Below are 22,788 nucleotides of genomic sequence, written 5' to 3' on the forward strand. Positions count from 1 at the left end.
GTGTCCTAACAGTGATCCAGGAGAAATATTGCCGTGGGAGCTGGCATCCATCAAAGAGCTGGGAAACGGAGAGGGCAGGGATTGACTGAGGGATGTGATGAATTCCCACTGCCAGGAGAGCTTGGATCATCAGCAGCACTTCCCTGGAAACTGGGCTAAACCTCTCCATAATTCCTGGTGGAATTCTTCCAAGCAGCCTGGGGGGGCTGGTCCAACAATCTGCTCTTGGTTGTGTGGGAAGTTGGCACAGAAATCGTGGAAGCAGTGAGGACCTCTCAGGATCTCTGTCCCCTCAGCTCCTCTGCAGCTCTTTCCTGGCCCAGCACAGCCTGGGATTTACCAAAATGAAGGAAAACCTCGGGTTATTTCCCCTGAGTTGGCCAAAATTTGGGAATGGTGTGATTTATGCTATGGAAATGTGGAATTGCCCTGAAAAAGCTCTCAGGCATTCCAAGCTTGGTGCTCCAGAATTTCTCCACAGGAGGAAAAGATTTGGGGCTGACTGAGCCCCCAGTTCTTTTCCCAATGTCAGGGCCTGAAGGAAATGGGAGTTTTTGAGGCAAATCAGATTTTCCAGTGGTTGGAATATCTTGGAATGACATTTTAAGTGCCAGATGTGGCACTTAAAACATTTTGTGGTTGCCCAGATGAAGCACATCTGGAACTGAAGTGGTTGGAGAGGTGGAAGAAAGGGTTGGATGGGATTTTGGGAAGGAATTCCTGGCTGGAAGGGTGGTAAAACCCTGGGATGGAATTCCCAGGGAAGCTGTGTCTGCCTCTGGATCCCTGGCAGTGCCCAAGGCCAGGCTGGAGAGGCTTGGAGCACCCGGGGACAGTGGGAAATGTCCCTGCAAGTGGAATGGGATGATCTTTAAGGTCCATTCCCATACAAACCATTGCATGATTCCAAAAGATCCATTCCCATAAATAAATTTTGATGGAGCCTGCAAAACACAAAATCCATGTAATAAATTCCCAGATTTACAAAGGGAACTATTCCAGCCATTCAGCTGCTCCCGCTGCACCCGGTGTTTGACAGCAACGATGTGAGAACGAGGTGTGAGACATTGAAGTGCAGGAAACACGGCTTTAATCCAAGAAATCATTTTATTCCCTGAAAAGAGATTTGTTTTCCTTGTTTTTCTCGGGACAGATCTGTGCTAGCTCCCAAGAACTGCAAATTGTTGTTTAAAAAGCTGTTTATTTTCATTTAACATTCCAAAGTGGCATTTCCTTCTTGATTTGCATTTGTGGAACATTCAGTATTTTAAATTTCCTCTTTAATATTAAACTGTGCTTTTTTCAGGCAGCAGACTAAACTCAGATACATTTCACAGTCAGTGTAATTTTTGTTTCGGAGCCGAACCAGGACAGGTTTTTCTCAGGGTGCTGTAATCCCTGCTGCTGGAATTTGCATGGGGGGCTTTGTAGCACCTGCAGCATTTCCTCCTGCTTTGGGACACACTCAGAAATTACAGTTTTAGGGCTTTTCCTGCACTGCTGAGGCTGAAACATAGGAGGAGTGGCTGAGGGAGCTGGGAAGGGGCTGGAGAATCGGCTGGGGACAAGGTGGGCACAGCTGGGACTCTGATCTTGGAACTCTTTTCCAACTTCAGTGATTCCGTGGTGTTTAGATTGAATATTTGGGAAGATTTCTTCCCTAAAAGGGTTCCCCAGCCCTGGCACAGGTACAGGGTGGAGTCTCCATGCCTGGAGGGATTTAAATCCATGTGGATGTGGCACCTGGGGACATGGGGCAGTGTGGCCCTGGCAGTGCTGGGGACAAGGTTGGATGGAATTTTCAAACATTAATGCTTCCATGATTCCGTGAATATTTGTCTTGAGCTATTGCTAAGTGGGGAAACTGGATTTAGAGGATAATCCCAGGGAATTTTCCAAGATTCCACCATCCCAGGCTGCTCCAAGCCCCAGTGTCCAGCCTGGCCTTGGACACTGCCGGGGATCCAGGGGCAGCCACAGCTGCTCTGGCAATTCCAGCCCAGACGCTCTCCACTCTCCCAGCCAGGAATTCCTTCCCAATATCCCATTTGAATCTCCTCTGACACATTTTGAGAGCGTTTTCTCTCATCCTCATTTTATGTACGTGCTTTTTCCTTCAGGATAAATCCATGTCCTTGCTGCTGCCTGTCAGGAACTGCACTACCAGCACTTCCTGCAAAGGAGAAAAAATTAAATTAGCTAAAAATTAAATTAAAATTTAAAAAATAAATGAGTTAAAAATGCATTTCTAAAAGAAATGTTGCCAACCTGTGTAAATAATTTAGAATTCAGGAGTTGTTTTGACAAGGTGATTTTTAACGTGCTGCTTGATTTTCACCCCTCTCCGTCTTTTCCAGTGGGGGGAAATCCCACATTTTTTGTGTGCTCCCAAATCAGTGAGATGTGTTTGCTGCCAGCCTGTGATGGTGCTGAAAAGGGTCTGGCACCGCCGTCAGTTTTGTGATGCCAGGAACAACAAAGTGTTGCTTCAATTAAGGCCTCCCTTGTTGACAATTCCTTATTTTAGCAGATTCCTTGATCCCACTGTCGGCAATCTGTGGGATGCAAACGGCTCCAGGAGCACTTCAGGGAGGGAGTGGAGTGTGGGAAGGGTTCCCTCTGTGCTCATCTCTGTAATTCCCACTTAATCAGTGGGGGAAAAAATGGAAAATGCCCTTTTTGTTGGGTATAAGGGACAGATCAACCTGGGATGTTGGGAGTTAACCAAGTGTCATTCTCTGGAAATGCTGGAATAAGGGGCTGGGAAATTCGGAAGCACCAATTCCCCAGGTTGTTATTTAAGTACAAAAAGCTGAAAAAAAATTCACAGTTTCAGGCTTTCAAGCAGAAATAAGGATTGCAAGGCAGCATCGCTCAGTGACTTTATTCTCACTTAAAAGCAAAACCCAGCTTAAAAACAGCACAAAAATCCTAAAATTCCTCTGAAACCCTGCCTGGAATTCCCAGACACGAGGAATATTTTCTCAGTGCTGATGCTCCAGGGAATTCAATTTTTAATTCCAAGGTTATTGGCCAAGAGTGTCCCACACATGGTGCTGGTGGAATTGTGGATACCCACGTTATCCCTGGATTTCTTTTGGGAGAAAAGCGTGGCATCCAAAATCCATAAATCCACTCATGGCACCAGGCATGGAGAAGAGCAGCTCCTCTCCTGGAGCTGAAATAGCTGAACTCTGGATGAGACAAAGAAAGAGCAGGAGTTAAATCAGGAAACAAATCCCTGCAGGAGCACAGAGGGAATTATCCCTAATTGTCTGCCTGGGCAGGGGCGCACGGGCATGACCTGGCGGTGGCGGATCTTTGGGAGACCTTTGCTCCAGTGGAAATGGCAGGAATTGGCCTTGCAGGGACGTGCCTGGGGCTCAGCTGAAGGGAAAAGAGGCAGCATTCCCACAGGGAATGAGCGTGGAGCAGGAAAAGGGGTTCCTGATGTTTTATTTACTCCCACAACTTCCTAAAATGGGATTTTATCCCTGCGGGGATTGGTGGCTTCTTCCAAGGAACAAGTGGTAGGACAAGAGGAAATTACCTCAAGCTGTGCCAGGGGAGGTTTACTTTGGATTTTTGTAGGAATTTTTTCATGGAAAGGGCTGTCCAGCCCAGGGCAGGGGATGGAGTCCCTATTCCTGGAGGGATTTAAAATCCCTGTGGATGTGGCACCGGGGGTCATGGGGCAGTGGTGGCCTTGGCAGTGCTGGGAATGGTTGGATTTGATGGGCTCAGAGGGTTTTTCCAACCTGGACAATTCCAGGACACGAAGGGACTGGAATGTCAGCAGGGTTGCTTTGGGCTGCAGGATAAATTATTAAGGACAAATTAAAGCTGTTGAAAAGTGAGTAGGGAGGCGTTGAATCATTAAAGCAAACTAGAAACCAAATTCCTGTGTTTTTAGGAAGTATCTCCTTCTCTGACTTCCCTAAAAGAAGTGTTTTTGCAGAAGATATTCTGTATTTGTGCTCCTGCAATGAACTGAGGGCGAGGCAGCCCCAGTTTGAGTGGGAGACTCGTGATTTCCCAGGCATGGTGGACTTCAGTATCCCAAAGGAAATGAGCTGGAGAGGGACAGGGGACAAGGATGGAGGGACAGGACACAGGGAATGGCTCCCAGTGCCAGAGGGCAGGGATGGATGGGAGATTGGGAATTGGGAATTGCTGGCTGGGCTGGAATTGCCAGAGCAGCTGTGGCTGCCCCTGGATCCCTGGCAGTGCCCAAGGCCAGGATAGACACTGGGACACCCTGGGACACTGGGAGGTGTCCCTGCCATGGCAGGGGTGGACAATTCCAGGACACGAAGGGACTGGAATGTCAGCAGGGTTGCTTTGGGCTGCAGGATAAATTATTAAGGACAAATTAAAGCTGTTGAAAAGTGAGTAGGGAGGCGTTGAATCATTAAAGCAAACTAGAAACCAAATTCCTGTGTTTTTAGGAAGTATCTCCTTCTCTGACTTCCCTAAAAGAAGTGTTTTTGCAGAGGATATTCTGCATTTATGCTCCTGCACAAATGAACTGAGGGCGAGGCAGGCCCAGTTTGAGTGGGAGACTCGTGATTTCCCAGGCATGGTGGACTTCAGTATCCCAAAGGAAATGAGCTGGAGAGGGACAGGGGACAAGGATGGAGGGACAGGACACAGGGAATGGCTCCCAGTGCCAGAGGGCAGGGATGGATGGGAGATTGGGAATTGGGAATTGCTGGCTGGGCTGGAATTGCCAGAGCAGCTGTGGCTGCCCCTGGATCCCTGGCAGTGCCCATGTCCAGGTTGGACACTGGGACACCCTGGGACACTGGGAGGTGTCCCTGCCATGGCAGGGGTGGGATGGGATGATCTTCAAGTTTCCCTCCAGAACCATTCCATGATTTTACGTTCTCAGCCCAAATCCGTGTCTGAGGAGCTCTCCTGGCCTTTTCCTGATCCCTCTCTGAACTCCAGCAGTTTTTAACCCCTGCCCAGCAGCAGGAGCAATAACCAGCAGCGAGAGGAGTTGTAAAGGGTGGGAAAAGAGCCATAAATCCATCTATTCCTGGAAAAACAGCATTAGGACAGCCCAAACTCAATATACCCAGCACTGCTAAGCTTTGTAGTGTCAAAATTAGGTCAGGCCTAATTTTGTGGCAGCAGTGTAGGGAAGCAGCAGTGGGATTTGATTATCTGGGAGCCTTGGGATGGCAAGTGCCATCAATCACGGAGCCTTCCTGAGCTCCACAAACACCAGGACAGGAGGGAATATTGAGCAACGTGGAAAAATCAGCCCCAGTGGGATAAAAGGTGACTTTGTGCTGTTTGATGGGAAAGTTTGGCTTGGGGTCAGCTCAGAGGAAGGTGCCCAATGAATATTCCCGTGGGCATCAGGTGAAAGCGGGTGGGAAATATTTAGGAGTGATATGGAGTGATCCAGGAATGGCACAACTGGTTTGAAATCCAGTCAGCATCACACCTGAAAGTTTCCTCTCTTAGGCACCTGGAATTTGACTCAGCTTGGAGCCAAAATGAAAGATTTCTCCATAAATGGAATATTTGTTTAATTGAAGCTACTTCTGTAGCATTTGAATTCCCCCAAAGAAAAACCCACTTAGAGGAGAAATAAAAACCCCAGATTCAATAATCCATTTATTTGTGGACTGGGCCTCACCTCCAGCTGGAGAAATAGCCCCAAATCCCAAATTAGCTGCAGTAAAATGCTCCAAATTCTGCATTGATGAGGGCAGTGCATTCCCATGTCAATACCTCAGAGATTCCTGGTCATTCCATTTGCAGTTTAGGAGAATTAAGAGCTGGGATAATATGGGAAAAGTGAATTCTGAGAGTGGCAAGCGCCTGCAATTACTTTACATCTCCTCTTTCTTCAGAAAATCACATTATTTCCTCCTTGTTCTGCTGCAGAACTGCACTAAATTCACGGGGGGCTTCACTCCTGCTAATTAATTTTCAGGGGGAAAGCCCATGGCTGCAGGAGGGAGAAGGGTTTGATTGGTGACAAACCCATCCTGCATTTCCTAGCAGGTCCATCATGGATCTCCTATTTCTGAAAAAAAGTCTCATTTTAATTCAGTTTTAAGGGATCCTACACATTCCATGAATCAGGAAGGTCTTGGAACTGGTCAGGTTAAAGGAATTCATTACAGGATCCGAGTTCTGATGTTGGCCAGAGTTTAATTTCCTGTTTTCTGACAAGGATGTGACCAAATCTCTGTGTGTGGGAAATTTTTAACCAGGAAAGAGCTGTGCCAACAGATCCCGGAACTGAATCCTGGAATGTTTTGGGATGGAAGGAACCTTAAAGCCCATCCAGTTCCAGCCCTGGAATCCACACCCTCCCTATCCCAGGCTGCTCCAACCTAGCATTGGACAATCCCAGAGATCCAGGAGCAGCCACAGCTTCTCTGGGAAGTCCATTCCACCCTCCCAGACAGGAACTCCTTCCTAATATCCCATTTCTCCCTGTCCTCTGGCAGTGGGAAGTCATTCCCTGTGTCCCATCTCTCCATCCCTTGTCCCCAGGTCCCTCTCCATGGAATGATTCCCCTTCCCAGCTCCACAAATCTCCATCTCCCAACTCCTCTTCTCATTCCAGCTGAAATGAAACCCTAATTCCTCTCAAAGTTTTCCCCACTCTGCCAATCCAAAACACCACCTCATTCCCTCTTTTCTCAAAGGATCCTGATAACATTTTCCATAAAAGAAAGATCAATATGAGGTTGTGGAGCAGAGGAAATTCCCAACCATTCCCAATCCATCAGCACAGCTCAGGGATCACAAAATCACCCTCAAGCCTCCAATATTTTTCCAGTGTGAGTCCAATGAGGACTTTCTGGGCTGAGAAAACATCCAAATTCCATTGGAATTCCTTCGGACCAGGACACAGCTTGGATCACAACTTCTCTGGGAAATCCATTCCAGGGTCTCCCCACCCTCCCACCCAGGAACTCCTTCCCAATATCCCACCTACACTTGGAATTGGTGGAAAAGAGCAGCCAAGAAAGACGATGTTTATAAGGAGACACGGAAAGGAGAAACTTTTCATTTTTTGTGGAAAGAGGGAATCTTGTGGGATTGCACAACTCTCGCAGCAGAACGAGGGGGTTGTGCTTGGATTTGTTGTTTTACCTTTTCCTTGTAGAACCTTTCCTTGTTCCAGGTTGTGCCTTGCCAGGAATGGCACTGGGAAGGATCCACGCAGCGTTTTCCGCGTGCAATCGCCAGCCAAATTCTCCTCAAATGTCACAAACAAAATCAATGCTAAGTTGATATTATTTTAATGGATGAAATCCCTGGAGGCAGCTTTCAGAAGGAGCTGGAATGAATATTCCTGCAGGAAGGAGGGAGGTGACATTTCATAATTATGGGATGTCTCCTGAACCATAAGGTTTTTCACTTACTGGAAGAAGAATATTTGCTATTTCCCTTGATTGGTTTGATCTCCTCTTAAAGCAGTGTTTTCCTTGGTGATAACAACACCCAGGGGGGCGTTTTTCCTTTCCTGCTCCTTCCCAAATTTAATGGATTCAGGAGAGTGGCACAGCCACTAAAATGAAGGACACTTCAGCTGTGATTTTGAGTTAGATGAATATAACATGAATAAAAATGGAATATTAATGGAATATGGATTTAAAAGGATGTTGGAATGATGTTGCTGACAGCTCTAATTTGATCCCAAGTTTGATGAGCCGTGCTGAACCCTCGTTTACCTTTCTGCTCCATGGCTCTGCTTCAGCATTCCTGCATTTTGGAATCTGTGGTGTGGGAGATGATGAAAGTCCCAGTGGTGACTCAGAGCCCTGGAAATGGTAAAACAAAGAGCACATTCAATGTCCTTGGAATGTTGAACTCCTGAGGAGTGTGAAGGGGGATCAGCATTCCTAGGAATTCCAGGGAAAAATCAGCACACCCAGTGTTGGTGCTGCTGTTCTACTTGGGAAAAAAAAATAATAGTCAGGAATTAACGGATTCTTTCCGGATTAGAGTGTGACACATGGCCCTGATTCCTAACCAAGGACATTCCTGTCCTTCCAGGAGTTTCATGGGAAGATCCACCTGCACCTATGGGACAAGGGAATCATGGAATCTCAGAAGGGTTTGTATTGGAATGGATCTTAAATCCAGTTCCACTCCTGCCATGGGCTGGGGGGACCTTCCACTATACCAGGTTTTTCCAAGCACCTTTATTCCATCATTGCTTTGGACTTGGAATAATTGGAAGCACTTTTGGCTGGAGCAGGGGTGTGTTGGTCTTTGTTAAGCCTTCTGGAAAAGTGAGGAGAGAAAGTTCCTGGGGCTTTGGAACTCAGGATGTGGTGGCTGGAAGAGCAGAGCTTGTTGGAGGCTTTGCTGGAATGATGGCTTCAAACTGAGTGTGGGGCTGGATGAGATACTGGGAAGGATTTCCTGGCTGGGAGGGTGGGAAGACTCTGGAGTAGAATTCCCAGGGGAGCTGTGGCTGCCCCTGGATCCCTGGCAGTGTCCAAGGCCAGGTTTGGATGGGGCTTGAAGCAACCAGGGGTAGTGGAATGTGCTGGGTTGGAATGAGGTGGGGTTTAAGGTCCTTCCAACCCAAACCATTCCATGGCTTTCTATGGAGGAAGCATCCATTCCCTGCTCCTCCTCTGCCTCTTCTGCCTCCTTGGCTCAGGCCTCATTTTCTCCAGGCTGTGGAGAGCCAGGCTCAGAAACTGGAATTCTTGGCAGGTTTGGATCAATCCCAGGCCTTCAGATCAGGATCCCACGATGGGCTGTGTCCACAGGGAGCTGTGTGTGGATTGGACCAGGAATGCCATGGTGAGGGGGCATCTCAAGGGATGCCAGAACCCTGAATCCCAGGAATTCCATGTGAATCTTAGCAGAGGAATTCCAGAATCCAGAATGATCAGAGAAGCAGGGTTGGTGTGATGTGCAGCACGGAGACCTGGCAAAGCAGCCTTGGGAAGGGGATCCAGCTGTTGGCAAAGGGCCTGGGGAGAAGTTTTGAGGCTCTTCCATGGGGATTGGGGCTGGGATCACAATGGCATCACATGGATGAACAGAAAGGATGGAATTCCAGGTGTTTAAATCCCACAGAATTCCATTTTATCCTTTGTGCTCTTTAGTTTCTGTGATTTTATTAGGGTCTGTAAATCAGTTTCCTTCTCCTATCGATGCACTCCCTGGAAATTGTCATAGCTGTGAATTTCACGGTTCAGAAGCGAAATTGTGAAGCCAGGAATGTGCTTTGGAGACTCATGGAAGCAGAGCTGGGATTTATGCAGGTGTAATAACAGGAATGTCGTGGTTTCCTTACATTTACAACGTGTAAATCTGAGTAATTCCTGTACTACAGGTTGTACCAACAAGGAAATTAAAGTAGAGGTTCTGCCTGAACTTAACTCCTGCTCCAAATCCTGATCCCATTGACAGGATTTGGAAAGGAAGCAGCAGCATCAGTGCCACTGTTTCTCCTGCTTAATTTTCCTGCTTTAATTAAGTCTTTTCATTTGCATAACGACTGTGATAATGCATTTAGGAAGATATAGAATAAAAACAATAGTGCCAAGTTCATTTTTGAAATGGAAACAAAAAAATTGGAACGCAAGCTGGGGGTGCTGAAGGTTTCATCCAGAGGATTGCCAGGGATTAATAAAAACCATGGAAGTCTCTTGTGGTGCTGAGTAAACAAAGAGTAACTGTGTGGGGGAGATGCTCAGTGCTGGTTCCAGGGCTGGGGTGGCCTGGGATAGGCTTGGTTGGTTGGATCACGGAGCTGAAAAAGCCAGGGTAGGTTCAGTTCCCTTAAGAGCTGGACTCAATCCTTGTGGCTTTTCCAACTCGGAACATCCTGTAATCCTGTGACTCGTGTGGTTCCCATCCCTTTTCTCTCCCAGCCTTGCAGCCCCCCACATTCAGGGCCAGCCCCAGGGGTGGAGTGGTCTGGGATGGGCTTGGTTGGTTAGATCTTGGAGCTGAGCATACCAAGGTCATGTTTAATTCCCTTAAGAGCTGGACTTTATCCTTGTGGGATCCTTCCAACTTGGAACATCCCGTAATTTGGTGATCCATGTGATTCTTATCCCATTTCTCTGCTGGCTTTGCAGTGCCCCCAGCTCAAGGCCAGGCCCAGGAGTGAGGTTGTTTGGAGTGGGCTCAGTTGGTTGGATCATAGAGTTGAGAATGCCAAGGTCATGTTTGATTCCTTTAAGAGCTGGACTTGATCCTTGTGGATTTTTTCCAACCCAAAATGTCCAATAATCCCAGGATCCACATTATTCTCATCCTGTTTCTCTGCTGGCATTGTAGCCCCCCAGCTCAAGGCCAGCCCCAGGAGTGGGGTTGTTTGGGATAGGCTCGGCTGGTTGTATCTTGGAGCTGAGAATGCCAAAGTTGCATTTCATTCCCTTAAGAGCTGGACTTGATCCTTGTGGGATTCTTCCAACTTGGAACATCCTGTAATTCGGTGATCCATGTGATTCTGATCCCGTTTCTCTGCTGGCTTTGCAGGCCCCTCAGACCTAGGGGTGGAGTGGTCTGGGATGGGCTTGGTTGGTTAGATCTTGGAGCTGAGAATGCCAAGGTTGTGTTTGATTTCCTTAAGAGCTGGAGTTGATCCTTGTAGGATCCTTCCAGCTTGGAACATTTGGTGATCCGTGTGGTTGTGATCCCATTTCTCTGCTGGCCTCGCAGCCCCCCAGCCCATGGTCAGGCCCAGTGGTCTGGGATGGCTCGGTTTGTTGGATCTTGGAGCTGAGAATGCCAAGGTCGCGTTTGATTCCCTTAAGAGCTGGACTTGATCCTTGTGGGATCCTTCCAGCTTGGAACATCCCATAATTTGGCAATCCGTGTGGTTCTGATCCCGTCTCTCTGCTGGCCTTGCAGCCCCCCCCACGGTGCGGATCGTGCACTCGGGCCTGGCCTGCAACATCGAGGAGGAGCGCTACTCCGAGCGGGTCTACACCATCCGCGAGGGAGAGACCCTGGAGCTCACCTGCCTGGTCACCGGCCACCCCCGGCCACAGGTGAGTCCCTGACCACCACACCTGTCCCCTCCACACCCTCAGACCCTCCAGGAGTTGGGTTCACCTTCATCTCAGAGCGTGCGCGGTGGGTGAGATCCATCGGGATCCAGGTGGGGGATCCATCCCGGATGTTGGGTGTTCCAGAGGAACATCAACAGCAGGAATGTTGGTGAGGTTTTTTGGAAAACCTGGTGTTAAAATCAACAATGTTGTGCTTTAAAATCCTGGTGTGTTTGATTTCCATGGAGGTTGGTAAAAGAGAAGGAAAACCATTATAAGGGTGACAATTGTTGGATGAAAATCCCTAAAGTTGTCCTGTTGTCTGGGATCTTCACACCCCAGTCCTCAGAAATCCAGCTGGAACTCTGGAAGGGAGAACAGCTGGAGCAGGGAACCCAAGAACTTGGGAAAGTCTTCCTGTTGACTTGGATCAGCTATGTCATGCAACTCCCAGCATTGCAGCTGGATAAACCAGAATTACCTGGGAATAAATCACCTTTTTCCAGGCCTAACCTTATTTTATCAAGTTCAAGACTGTTGGCAATTCCTGCTGCACCTCGCTGGCGTGACCCCCTTTGGCCAGGTCCTCATTAATCAGTTATTTTTAATTGGGATAATCACCAGGGATTTTCTTTCCAAGGTGATGAATTAAACCCTTTGCTCTTGGAATTGAAAGGGACAGGCAGGAACTGGAGCAGGGAATTCTCCTGGAGGCCTTCAGTGTGAGCTCCTCCAGGAGGGAGAGGTTTGCTGTTTCTCTGCTGTTCATTCCATGGTTGTTCCCAATTTAAGGGGAAGATTTAAAGCTAAAGTAGTGGAAGTTTATTCTGTGCTGGTTTAGGGATGGTGTTTCCAGTATTCCAATTTTTTCCTGATCTTTCAACAGGATGCTCTCAGATTTGGGTTGCAAATTGCATGGGAATTGTTTTCCAGCTGCTGTTTGATCAGATGCTGGGGAATGAAGTTATAAAATATGGAATTGTGCATTCCAAGAATGCTTTCACACTTCCACATTCACTCAAATTTTCCAATTGTTCTTGGCATGGAAACTCCTTTTGATTTAAACATTGGAAGAATTAAACAATCCTGGATTGGGAGTTTGTAAAATCACAGAATCGTGGAATGGTTTGGGTTGGAAAGGAGATTAAAAATGATCCAGTGCCAACTCCTGCCATGGGCAAGGATATTTTCCACTCCAAGTCTTGAACATTCCCAGGGATTTCTAATCTGTAGGATTTGAGGCTGCCCATGATGGCTCTGGGAGGATAAATTAATTAATAAGAAAAAATTCCTTTTTTTCCTCATTCTATCCTGTCACTCCTTCCCGCTTTACCAAAGCACACATTTATCCCTTTTTTGTCTTTCCAACATTTGTTCTTTTAACTTTGGGATCAATGGATGTCGTTCTTCGGGATCTGATGAGTCAGGGATGTCTCTGATCTGCTCGGAGTCATCCTTGCAGTGACTCCACTCTGGGGGGGCTCCCTTTGAACACAGATTTTCATATTTATCAAATCTTCCCAATTTTTCAGATCTCTTTGCTACCTTTCCCACCACGTGCCCCAATTTTTTTCCCTGGGGATATTTCCAGGCAGGGAAATTCCTGTGTTCAGAGTGGTGGTTGCACTTTACAATTGCTGGAAAGTTTCTCCTCAAAATTTTCATGGAGTCTTCTCAGCATCAATGAGGTTTTTGGGAGGAATAATATAAGGATGTGGGAATTATCAGAAAGAAAGACAATTAAAAATAATTGCTCTGTTAATCCCAAAAATTCACCTCACTCCTAATTAAATATAAGACTCTGAGCACCCCAACACATCCTTGAATGTCTGCTTGTTATCCATGGAGTGATTTTGAGATGTTCCATGTGATTAGTATTTGTTATTCCCAATTTCCCACCTTCTCACACCCTGCTTTGCAATGCACCATTAGTTGCCATAGAAATAATTTTCCTGGCTGGAATTTTTAAAACACTTTATCCCCACTCAGATGAGGTGAATGAAGCCCTTTTTTTCCATAAATTGCACCTGTCAGGAGGGCTGGTTTGATTTTTGGATAAAATCCTGCAAACTTTGGAGCAGGGTCACTGTGAGGACCTGTCCCTTTTCCAGGTTTTATCCAGGATCCAGAAGCTGGGCTGTCCCTGCTCTCCAGCCCCAAAGGGATGTGCCAGGATGCCCAAAGACCACTTATCCCTGGACACAAGTGAGGGATTTCCGGGACTGAGTAGCTAAGAGGTGACATTTTATCCCCACTGGTGACAATCTCCTGCTCTGCCTTGAGAAATGTGGTTTTTTCCTGATTTTCCTTGGGAATTCTCACCTGTGCTGGCAGGTCCAGTCATTGGAAACAAAACCTGTGACTTTCCAAACTGAGGAATGACGTTTGGATCATGGGGAGCAGAGGAAGAAGCATCTGAAGAGCAGGGATTGGCTGGGATTTTGTATTCCTGGTTTTCCACTGAAGGATGAATGGGAAATCCCTGACAGTAGGGTGTGTCCAGGCTTTTTTTCCCAAGTAACAGCAGGAAGTAGCCTCAAGTTGTGCCAGGGGAGGTTTACGTTGGAGATAAGGAAAAATTTAATGGAAAAAGTTGCCGTGGGGCAGTGGAGGAGTCGCCATCCCTGAAGGGATTTAAAATCCCTGTGGATGTGGCACTTGGGGACATGGATCAGTGGTGGCTGTGGGAGTGCTGGGATTCAGTCTTGGATGACTTTTCCAATCTCAGTGATTCCAGGAGTTTATAAGGACCTTGTTTGTCAATCCAACCTCCCCCTCCTTGGGGTTTGCTTTCCCCTGGCTGTGATTTTTCCAGTGGTTCACCTCCAAGTGCTGTCCCACCTCGGGTGACGTTATCGCGGTGGGAATGGCGCATTCCAAGCAGCAAAAGGTGCAGAGCTGACAGGGGACAGTGTCCAAGTCCTCCCCCGGTCCCTCCCAGTGCTGCAGGGTGACCTCTGGCCCTCCCACCGTGTCCCTCCCTCTCCCAGGTGCTGCCTCCCCACTCTTGTCCCCCGTCATTCCCGAGGCTCGGGAAAGAGCAGCTGCCAGTGCCACACGTCATTCCAACCATCTGGAAGCTGCACACTCCGGGATTTTTTTTTCCTGTTTTGAGGTTGCAACACATCTTAACGAGATCCCACCTCCTCCTCACATCCTCCTGCCACCCTTCTTCCAGGCAGGGCCGTCGGAGTACATCCCTTTCTCCCGGAAAAATCCAGGAGTGCTCACGGTGCTGGTGGGGTGTGAAGAACGTGATGGATCCATGGCTTTCCCGGGAAGCAAAGCAGGGGAGGATCTGCTTTTAGGAGCCCTGGAATTTCTCCCTGCCTCTGTTTGGCTGTGTTTTCTTCCCACTTGTAGGAGTTGGGTGCTGTGGTGATGCCACTGAGGCAGCAGGAGCTGCTCCCCTTGGAGTTGCCGGGAGATCCCGACGGCTTTCTGGGATTGTGAGCCCGAAGCAGAGCCAGGGAAATGCTGCTCCAGGGGGATGTGGGCCTGGAAAAACACATCCTGCCTGCTGGGAATTGGGGTGGCCAAAGGGGGTGACCCAAGTGACACAGAGCAGGGAATGATTGGTTTGGAAGGGGCCTTGAAGCTCATATTTATATATCAACATATGTCTATGTATAAATATGGAATTCATGGAATCATGGAATGGTTTGGATGGGAAGGAACTCAAAGCCCACCCAGTGCTACCCCCTGCCATGGACAGGGACACCTCCCACTGTCCCAGGCTGCCTCAACCTGGCCTTGGGCATTTCCAGGGATCCAGGGGCAGCCACAGCTTCTCTGGGAATTCCACCCCAGCCCCTCACCTCCCTCCCAGCCAGGAATTCATTCCCAATATCCCATCTAAACTTATTCCCTGTCAGTTTAAAGCCATTCCCCATTATCCTGTCACTCATAAACTCCTTGGAAAGCACCGAGCTGTCCCCATGAACAGACCCAGCTAACTGTGGCACGTTATAAAAACCCCTTAATTATTTCAAATGCATCTCCCTAATTACTCCCTGTGATTAGTGGAGCCTCCTCCGACACTGCAGAGCAGGATCCTGCCTTCCCCTTATTAATGCCTGGAAAGGAAAAATTCCCATTCCCTGGCACTCCATCCATCAGAACCACAAAAAGCAGCATTCCCAAAAAGCCCCCAACAAAACCCCCACATTCTGCTCTCTTTGATCAGCTGCGAGTGAGACACAAAAGGCTCCTTTGAGGCAGAGTGGGTGCCACGATTTTGGTTTTAATTGATAAGAATTCTTATCAAGCGCTGATGCAGCCCAGGGAAGGGGGTGGGGGTCCCTCACAGGGGAGCAGCTGTTTTCCCACCCCACTCTGCAGCTCCTTGGAGCAGTAATTGGAGCCTTGTTAGGAAAATTGATGCTGATTCCATCTGACACTCCTCAGTTCACGGGAAGACTTTACAAATGTTCACTGAGCACCTGACAAAACCCAGCCTGACTCATGACTAAATTAGCCTGGATTTTATGCTGGGGAAAAAAAAAAAAAAAACCCTTTCCTAAATGTTTGACTCGATGAAGCTCCCGTTTAGCAAGGAAAAAATGTTTCCATCCTGCTCCGGCATGAAAAGCAATCTGTGGTGAGGCTTCACATGACGTTTGTGCTGCTCGAAGGAGTTTATTTGATGTTTTCTCCCCCGAGCACAGCACCTGAATTCACACCTCTGCAGAGCTCTGCAGGGCTCCGAGCCTGCCCTGCTCTGTCTGCCAGGAGGGAGGAGCAGGAATTGTGCCAAAAATCCAGGGCAGGAATCGCAGCATCCACAGCACGGAGTAAAGGACTCCTGGAGCTGCACCTGGATCTTTGGGAATGAGCCACTGGTGCCTCTGAGCTCATCTGGATAATCTTTAATGTCCCTTCCATCCCAAACCATTCCATGATTTGCAAGCTGATAAAAGGAATTAACTCCTCGGTTGTTTCATGCTGAATAATTTGAGGCGTTCCTGCCAGTTTTCCTTATTTCCAGGTGGCTGCTGTCTCTTCACAGGGAATGTGTTTGCAGGTTCCTATAAAGGGTTTGGAAGTGCTGAGGGAAAGAGGTCAAATCCAGATAAAAAGAGGTTCAATGCATAGAGGTTAAATCCAGAAAAAAGCAGCACCAGGGAAGGGAAGTTTGGGTTTCAATCCCATTCCCTCAGTTGGGAATATCGAGCCCAGACTTGTTACAGCCCCAGCAATCATTGGGATGAGCCTGCAGGGAATTTCATGGGGCTGGGAATGACATCAAGATCGGGGAGTGGCACCAGAGCAGTTTCATTTTGACATTTGGGCAGCTTAAATGTGCCAGAAATCCCATACGGAAAATTTCCGGTGCCCACAGAGCGCTATTATTTTAAGGAAAACCGGAAAAAATTCCTCTTTTCCTGAAATATGGACATTTGTTCTCTGAATATTTTCTGTCTGTTTTCTCCCCTCCCAAAGCTCTGCAGTGTTTTGTTTTCCCTTTGTGCTGTCAGCTTTTATTTCCCTGTTTCCGAGGGGCTCAGGAAAGGCCGGAGCAGCGGCTCTGGGATAACGCACCAGGAGCTGCTTTTCCATGGGCACATGGAAAGACATTCTGGTCTCCCAGCACAGGGATGGGGGTGGTTCTGGAATAAAGGCTGGAGCTGGGAGGTCTAGTTGGAAAGGATTTGATGAGTACATGGATAATTTGGTAACCAGGGAAACCAGCAGCTGATGCAGATCAGCTGGTGCCGGTGGCTTTGGAGGGAGATCTCCCAAGGAAACGCTTTTCCTGGAGGATAATCAGGAATCGTTCCCATTGCTGTGGAAGGCATGTTGTCCATGAAATCCCACCTGCAGAGCTGCCTCTAGCTTTGGGTCCAGCATCAGGAGGACCTGGAGCTGCTGGAGTGATCCAGAGGAATCCACAGAGCTGCTCCAAGCACTGGAGCCCTTCTGGAGCCAGGCTGGGAGAGCTGGGAATGTTCCCCTGGAGAGGAGAAGGCTCCAGGGAGAGCTCAGAGCCCCTGGCAGGGTCTGAAGGGACAGAAGAAGTTGCTGTTGTTGCCATCCAGGTTCAGGAATTGATCAAATCCTCACATTTTTTGGGAAAAAAAGGCTGGGGTTTAATTAAACCCACATGATTTAGGAGCCATTCTGCAGGAAAGAGCTGAAAACCAGGAAGGATGGATACTGGGAGAGCTGGAAAGAAGGGAATTGGATCCAAGGATGAGGCAATTCCAGGAATTCTGTGTAAGAGTTACCTCCCAGGAACCAAAATTGCTCAAAAATGCACCTCTGCTAGGGAAACAGGATAACTGGAAATGTTCCCCTGGAGAGAAGAAGGCTCCAGGGAGAGCTCAGAGCCCCTGGCAGGGCCTGGAGGGGCTCCAGGAGAGCTGGAGAGAGACTGGGGACAAGGATGGAGGGACAGGACACAGGGAATGGCTCCCACTGCCAGAGGGCAGGGATGGATGGGAGATTGGGAACTGGGAATTGCTGGCTGGGCTGGAATTGCCAGAGCAGCTGTGGCTGCCCCTGGATCCCTGGCAGTGCCCAAGGCCAGGCTGGACACTGGGACACCCTGGGACAGTGAGAGGTGTCCCTGCCATGGCAGGGGTGGAATGGGATGATCCTTAAAATCCCTCCCAACCCAACACAACCCAACCCATTCCAGGATTCTGTGATCCCATGAACTCCTAAAGCTCTGGAATTTGTTGCTTTTAAGTCTTAAGGGAAGAAATTCTGCTCCGAAAACCTCGCCCAGCTGAGGTGTCTGGTGGGGAGGATTGGCACAAATTGGGATTTTCCTGCTGGATGGGAGAACGGCCTCTCAGGTCCTTCTGGGATGTTTTAATCTCCATGCTGACATTTCCATGGATAACATTTTCTCCTGGATTGAGCTCTCCTCCCTCCTCTGGCAGCTGGGAATGGTTTGGGAAGTTCCAGGTGGATTTTGCTGCCTTTCACCTGAACACTTGGGTGTTGCAGTGTGGCTCATCAGGCTGGAAAATCTTTATCCAGGAATATTTATATTCCCAACTAAGATTTATTCCCAAATATCGCCTTTAAGTCTTTCCCTCTATTCCTCCCAAATTTTTGGGCAGCTCAGCCATTTGATTTTTAATTTGTTTCAATATTTTTGGCATTTTAGTAGAAACTTCTAAAAAAACCAAGAACCCTGAGCTAGAAGAGCAGAAGTTGAACTTGAAATAAATTCAAATATTTAATTGGGGTCAATATTTAAAAGTGAGGGGATAATATTTAAAAATATATGTTTTTGAAATCCCAGTTTTTGCTGTCCCAATTCAATTATTCCATGCCAGATGTTTGTTCTAGTGCTGTCCTACAGGCCCAGCACAGATGTTAAAATAAAACAAACTGAATGTAAATATTGAGTTTTCAGATAAATCTGGTTTTGTCCGAGGGGCTAAAAATCCAAGGAGTTTTAAAATCCTTATTTAAGATGCAACAGCATCTCTATAGAACAATTTCTGTAGAGTTTTTCTCTTTCTCTATATTATTTTTCTTCCTAAAATCCAGTGATATTAGAATTAAAAATTAAATATTTCCAGACAATTCCTAATTTCTTTAGAGAAAAATCCCACTGCTGTTCTCTGTTTTCTCTTTTCCTGTATTATTTTTCTTCCTCAAATCCAGTCAATAGCAGAATTAAAATTTAATTAAAAATTAAATATTTCCAGATAATTCTTAATTTCTTTTTACAGAGAAATCTTGCTGTACGTGGTCCTTCTTTCCTGAATTTTCCTCCTTATTTTTGATAATTCTTAATTTCTTTTTCCAGAAAAAATCTGCTGCATTTGGGGACTCTTTCCTTAATTTTCATAGTAGGATATTAGACACAAAAAATTAAATATTTCAAAATAATTACTAATTTATCTTTCCAGAAAAATCTTGCTGCACTTTAATGAATTTTCCTTATTTTCGAGTAGTTTTTCTCCTCCTCTTCCAACGGAATAACCTCGATATAATTTTGATCAATAATATCCAATTTTTAAATAATTCCAGTGCCATTCTGGGCTGAATCCTGGATCCTCCTGCAGATTTCGTGATTCAAGGAGATAAAAATAACGAGTGGGATTTTTTTCCTTCCCCCCCTTCCCATATGCCTGTCAATCAAAATGATAAAGATATTTCTGACTCTCAGGCTTTAATGGTGTAATTAGGTCTAATTACATGTTCCAATGATTACACATATGAACGCTAATTACATAATTGCTGACAATTATGTTAATTAGGTAAATACATCGTTAAGGAGAAAGCGCTGGAAAATCCAGGGGATTTGCACCAGATCCAAAGAAAATGGAATTACAACAAAAGATAAATAATCCTGCAAGTTTGGGAAATCCAGGAGACGTTCCCATGTGTGGAATTGGAGTGGTTTGGGTTGGAATGGTGGTGCTGGGAAAAGCCTTCAGCTGTTCAGAAATAATGGAATGGTGTAGTTGGGAAGAGACTTTGAGTGCTATGGAATCTTGGAATGGTGCAGTTGGGAAGAGCCTTCAACTGCTGTGGGGTCGTGGAATGGTTTGGGTTGGAGTGGTGTTGTTGGGAAGAGCCTTTGAGTGCTGTGGAATGTTGGAATGGTTCAGGTTGGAATGGTGTCGCTGGGAAGAGCCTTCAAGTGCTGTGGAATCGTGGAATGGAGATGTTGGGTTCCCAAAAACACCATTCCATGAATGGTTGGGGTTGGAGTGGTGTTGTTGGGAAGAGCCTTTAAGTGCTATGGAATCTTTGAATGTTTTGGGTTGGAATGGTGTTGTTGGAAAGAGCCTTAGAGTGCTGTGGAAAAAAATCCAGGGAATTTGCACCAGAGCAAAAGAAATATGATTTATAATAAAAGAGAAGAAATCCTTCAAGTCTGGAGAATCCAGGAGCTATTCCCATGTAGGAAATTGCAATGGTTTGGATTGGAGTTGTGTAGTTGGGAAGAGCTTTCAGCTGCTATGGAATCTTGGAATGGTCTGGGTTGGAGTGGTGTTGTTGGCAAGAGCCTTTGAGTGCAGTGGAATCATGAAATGGATGGATTGCGTTCCCAACAACACCATTCCATGAATGGATGGGCTGGAATGGTGAAATTGGGAAAAGCCTTTAAGTGCCATGGAATCTTGGGATGATTTGGGCTGGAATGGTGTTGCTGGGAAGAGCCATCAGCTGTTGTGGAATCTTGAAATGGCTTGGGCTGGGAGAACCTCAAATCCCATCCCATTCCAGACCCTGCCATGGCAGGGACACCTCCCATTGTCCCAGGCTGCTCCAAGCCCCAGTGTCCAGTGCCTTGGGCACTGCCAGGGATACAGGGGCAGCCACAGCTGCTCTGGAAATTCCAGCCCAGCCCCTCCCCACCCTCCCAGCCAGGAATTCCCAATTCCCAGTATCCCATCCATCCCTGCCCTCTGGCAGTGGGAAGCAATTCCCTGTGTCCTGTCCTTTCTGTCCCTCAAGCAGTTATGGCTTAGTGGCTGTCCCCTGTTCCCAGTGCTGTTTTGTCCAGTTTTAAACATTCCCTGATTTTTACCTCTCTTCCCTTCCCTTTGGAAATTCCCATTGTTGCTTCCCATTGTGCTGATTCCCTTAACCCTGCCTTTCCAAGCCCTTAATCCCAGCCCTTAGTCCTGGTTTTATTCCTAGCTGCAAGCTGATCCAGGCCTTTTTTTTTTTTTTCTTCTTTACATCTCCTTGCAATGCTCCTGAAATGTGGGAAACGTTCCCAGATTCCGTTCCTTGGCACTCGTGGGAGTCATTGGAAGGTGTGCCAGGAGCGCTCCACAAGACATGAATGATGCTATTTGGGATTACTGGAGTTTGCCGAGTTTTTCTTCTACTGGAATTGGAAATGAGCTGGAATCTCAGCCAGTGGGATGCCAACACCTTTCCAATTCCTTCTCCCAGAACAAAGGAATTGCTGGGATCTTTTTAAGCCGTGCCAGGTTTGGGGAAGGAGAGATTTGAGCCTTTTCCAGTGTTTTTTAATATTGTTTGAGGTGTTTTCCTGCCTGGAGGAGACTTTGCCAGTTTATCCTCTGGAATAAAAGGGAAATCAGTGCTCACAGAGCAAAAAACATGGAAACATTGAGTCAAAATCTTTGGAATTTTCATCCTGACTGATTCCACATATTCCTTGTCCTGTCTGCAACACCTGGAGTGTGCAGGCGGGATGTGCTCCGGCTGATATTTTGGAATTGCCTGATGCAAATGTTGCATCCAATGACTGGGATAAGAAGGTATGGATGGATTAAACTCCCACCAAGGAATAAAATCCTTTTTGGAATGTGTTTAGATCCCAGGATTTTGTGTCATCACATTTTTTAGTACTTTGTGACCATCAGGACCTCATAATTTGAAAGGAAAAAGGGATGTTTTTAAGAAAAATCCCAAACAAATAACCCTTTTTCAGCCAGTTACTCTGATTCCTGATTTTCAAAGGAATATTTTATATCGAATATCTGATTTTTTAAGGAATCAGGGAATTTTTGCAGGATCTGTGACTCGTTCTCAGCAGCTGCTGCTCCTGCCTGGCCTTTGCTGTTGATGCCTTTCCTTCCAAGCTGAGATGCCAAATCCCTCTTATCAAGATTCTCACCTTTTCCCATTTTTCTCTGCTCCCCCTCCCCAGTTCTCTCACTTTTCCAGGAAAATCAAATGGCAGCTCCTTTCTTTGTCACCACAGCTGAACTCAGTGGCTGCTCAGACTCTCACTCCCGTTTTGGGATCAGCAAGAGCAGTGGGAGGAATTGGGATCCTATGGGAGGAAAATATGGCACAGCTGATTGGGATCACTGGGAGATTTCGGGTTTGGACCATTGAGATATAGGGTTTGGATCACAGAGAGATTTAAAGTTTGGATCACTGGGAGATTTTGGGTTTGGATCATTGAGATTTAGGGTTTGGATCACTGGGAGATTTAAGGTTTGGATCTCTGGGAGATTTAGAGTTTGGCTCATTGAAATTTAATGTTAGGATCACTGGGAATCTTAAGGTTTGGTTCATTGATATTTAGGGTTTGGATTATTGACAAATTTAGGGTTTGGATCATTGAGATTTGCGATTCAATTCAGAAAATTTCCTGGAAGTGAGGTTGGGGTTCATTTTCAGTCTCTCCAAGATATTCTGGAAATACCAATAAGCTCTAATGTGAACATAACCTGGGATGCATTAACTCCCAATATTTCGGGATTTTCCTGAAATTTCTTCCTCTGCTGTTGGCACTGTCTGAAGGACAGCACGATTTTTCTGGATGATTTTTTTATGGAGTTATAAAAATGGGAACAGGTTTAATCAAACAGGCTGATTTTGATCTGCAGGGAATCAATAACCTCCGTGATGTTCCAAAGCACGACGTGGTGGGAACAGAGCCCCTTAAACCCAGCCTTGGGGGAGCTCCACTGAGCTGGATTCAGTCAGGTCTAGAAGAGGCTTCCCAAAAACCAGCCTGGCTTCCTGTGGAATCTGCCTTGGAGGAGGGTGGGAATGTTGTGTGGGCCAGGAGAAAAAACATTAGGGATGGGTGAAACTTTGGAGACTGAGCTTGGAAATGGTGAGACCCCTCCTCGAGTCTTGGGGTCAGTTGGGGTCATTCATGACAGGAAGGACATGGAGGGGATGGAGCATGTCCAGGGAAGGGAAAGGAGCTGGAAAGGGTCTGGAGGCCCAGGAGAGGCTGAGGGAGCTGGGAAGGGGCTGGAGAATTCCTGAGGGAGCTGGGAAGGGGCTGAGCCTGGAGCACAGGAAGGCAAGCTGGTACTCTGATCTTGGAGCTCTTTTCCAGCCTCAGTGATTCCGTGATGGTTAGGTTGGATATTTG

General features: G+C 47.0%; 1 protein-coding gene across 1 annotated transcript in view; it reads left to right on the forward strand.

The window, feature by feature from the left end:
* Positions 1-22,788, forward strand: part of MDGA2 (MAM domain containing glycosylphosphatidylinositol anchor 2) — a 188,856-nt gene that overhangs the window by 46,904 nt on the left and 119,164 nt on the right. Inside the window, exon 2 of the mRNA XM_041409992.1 lies at positions 10,861-11,000. Within this exon, the coding sequence (XP_041265926.1) occupies positions 10,861-11,000 (140 nt within the window). The remainder of the gene's footprint in view (positions 1-10,860; positions 11,001-22,788) is intronic.

The sequence above is a fragment of the Onychostruthus taczanowskii genome, unplaced genomic scaffold (assembly GCF_017590055.1).
Source record: "Onychostruthus taczanowskii isolate IOZ18803 unplaced genomic scaffold, ASM1759005v1 scaffold100, whole genome shotgun sequence".
NCBI classification, from domain to species: domain Eukaryota; kingdom Metazoa; phylum Chordata; class Aves; order Passeriformes; family Passeridae; genus Onychostruthus; species Onychostruthus taczanowskii.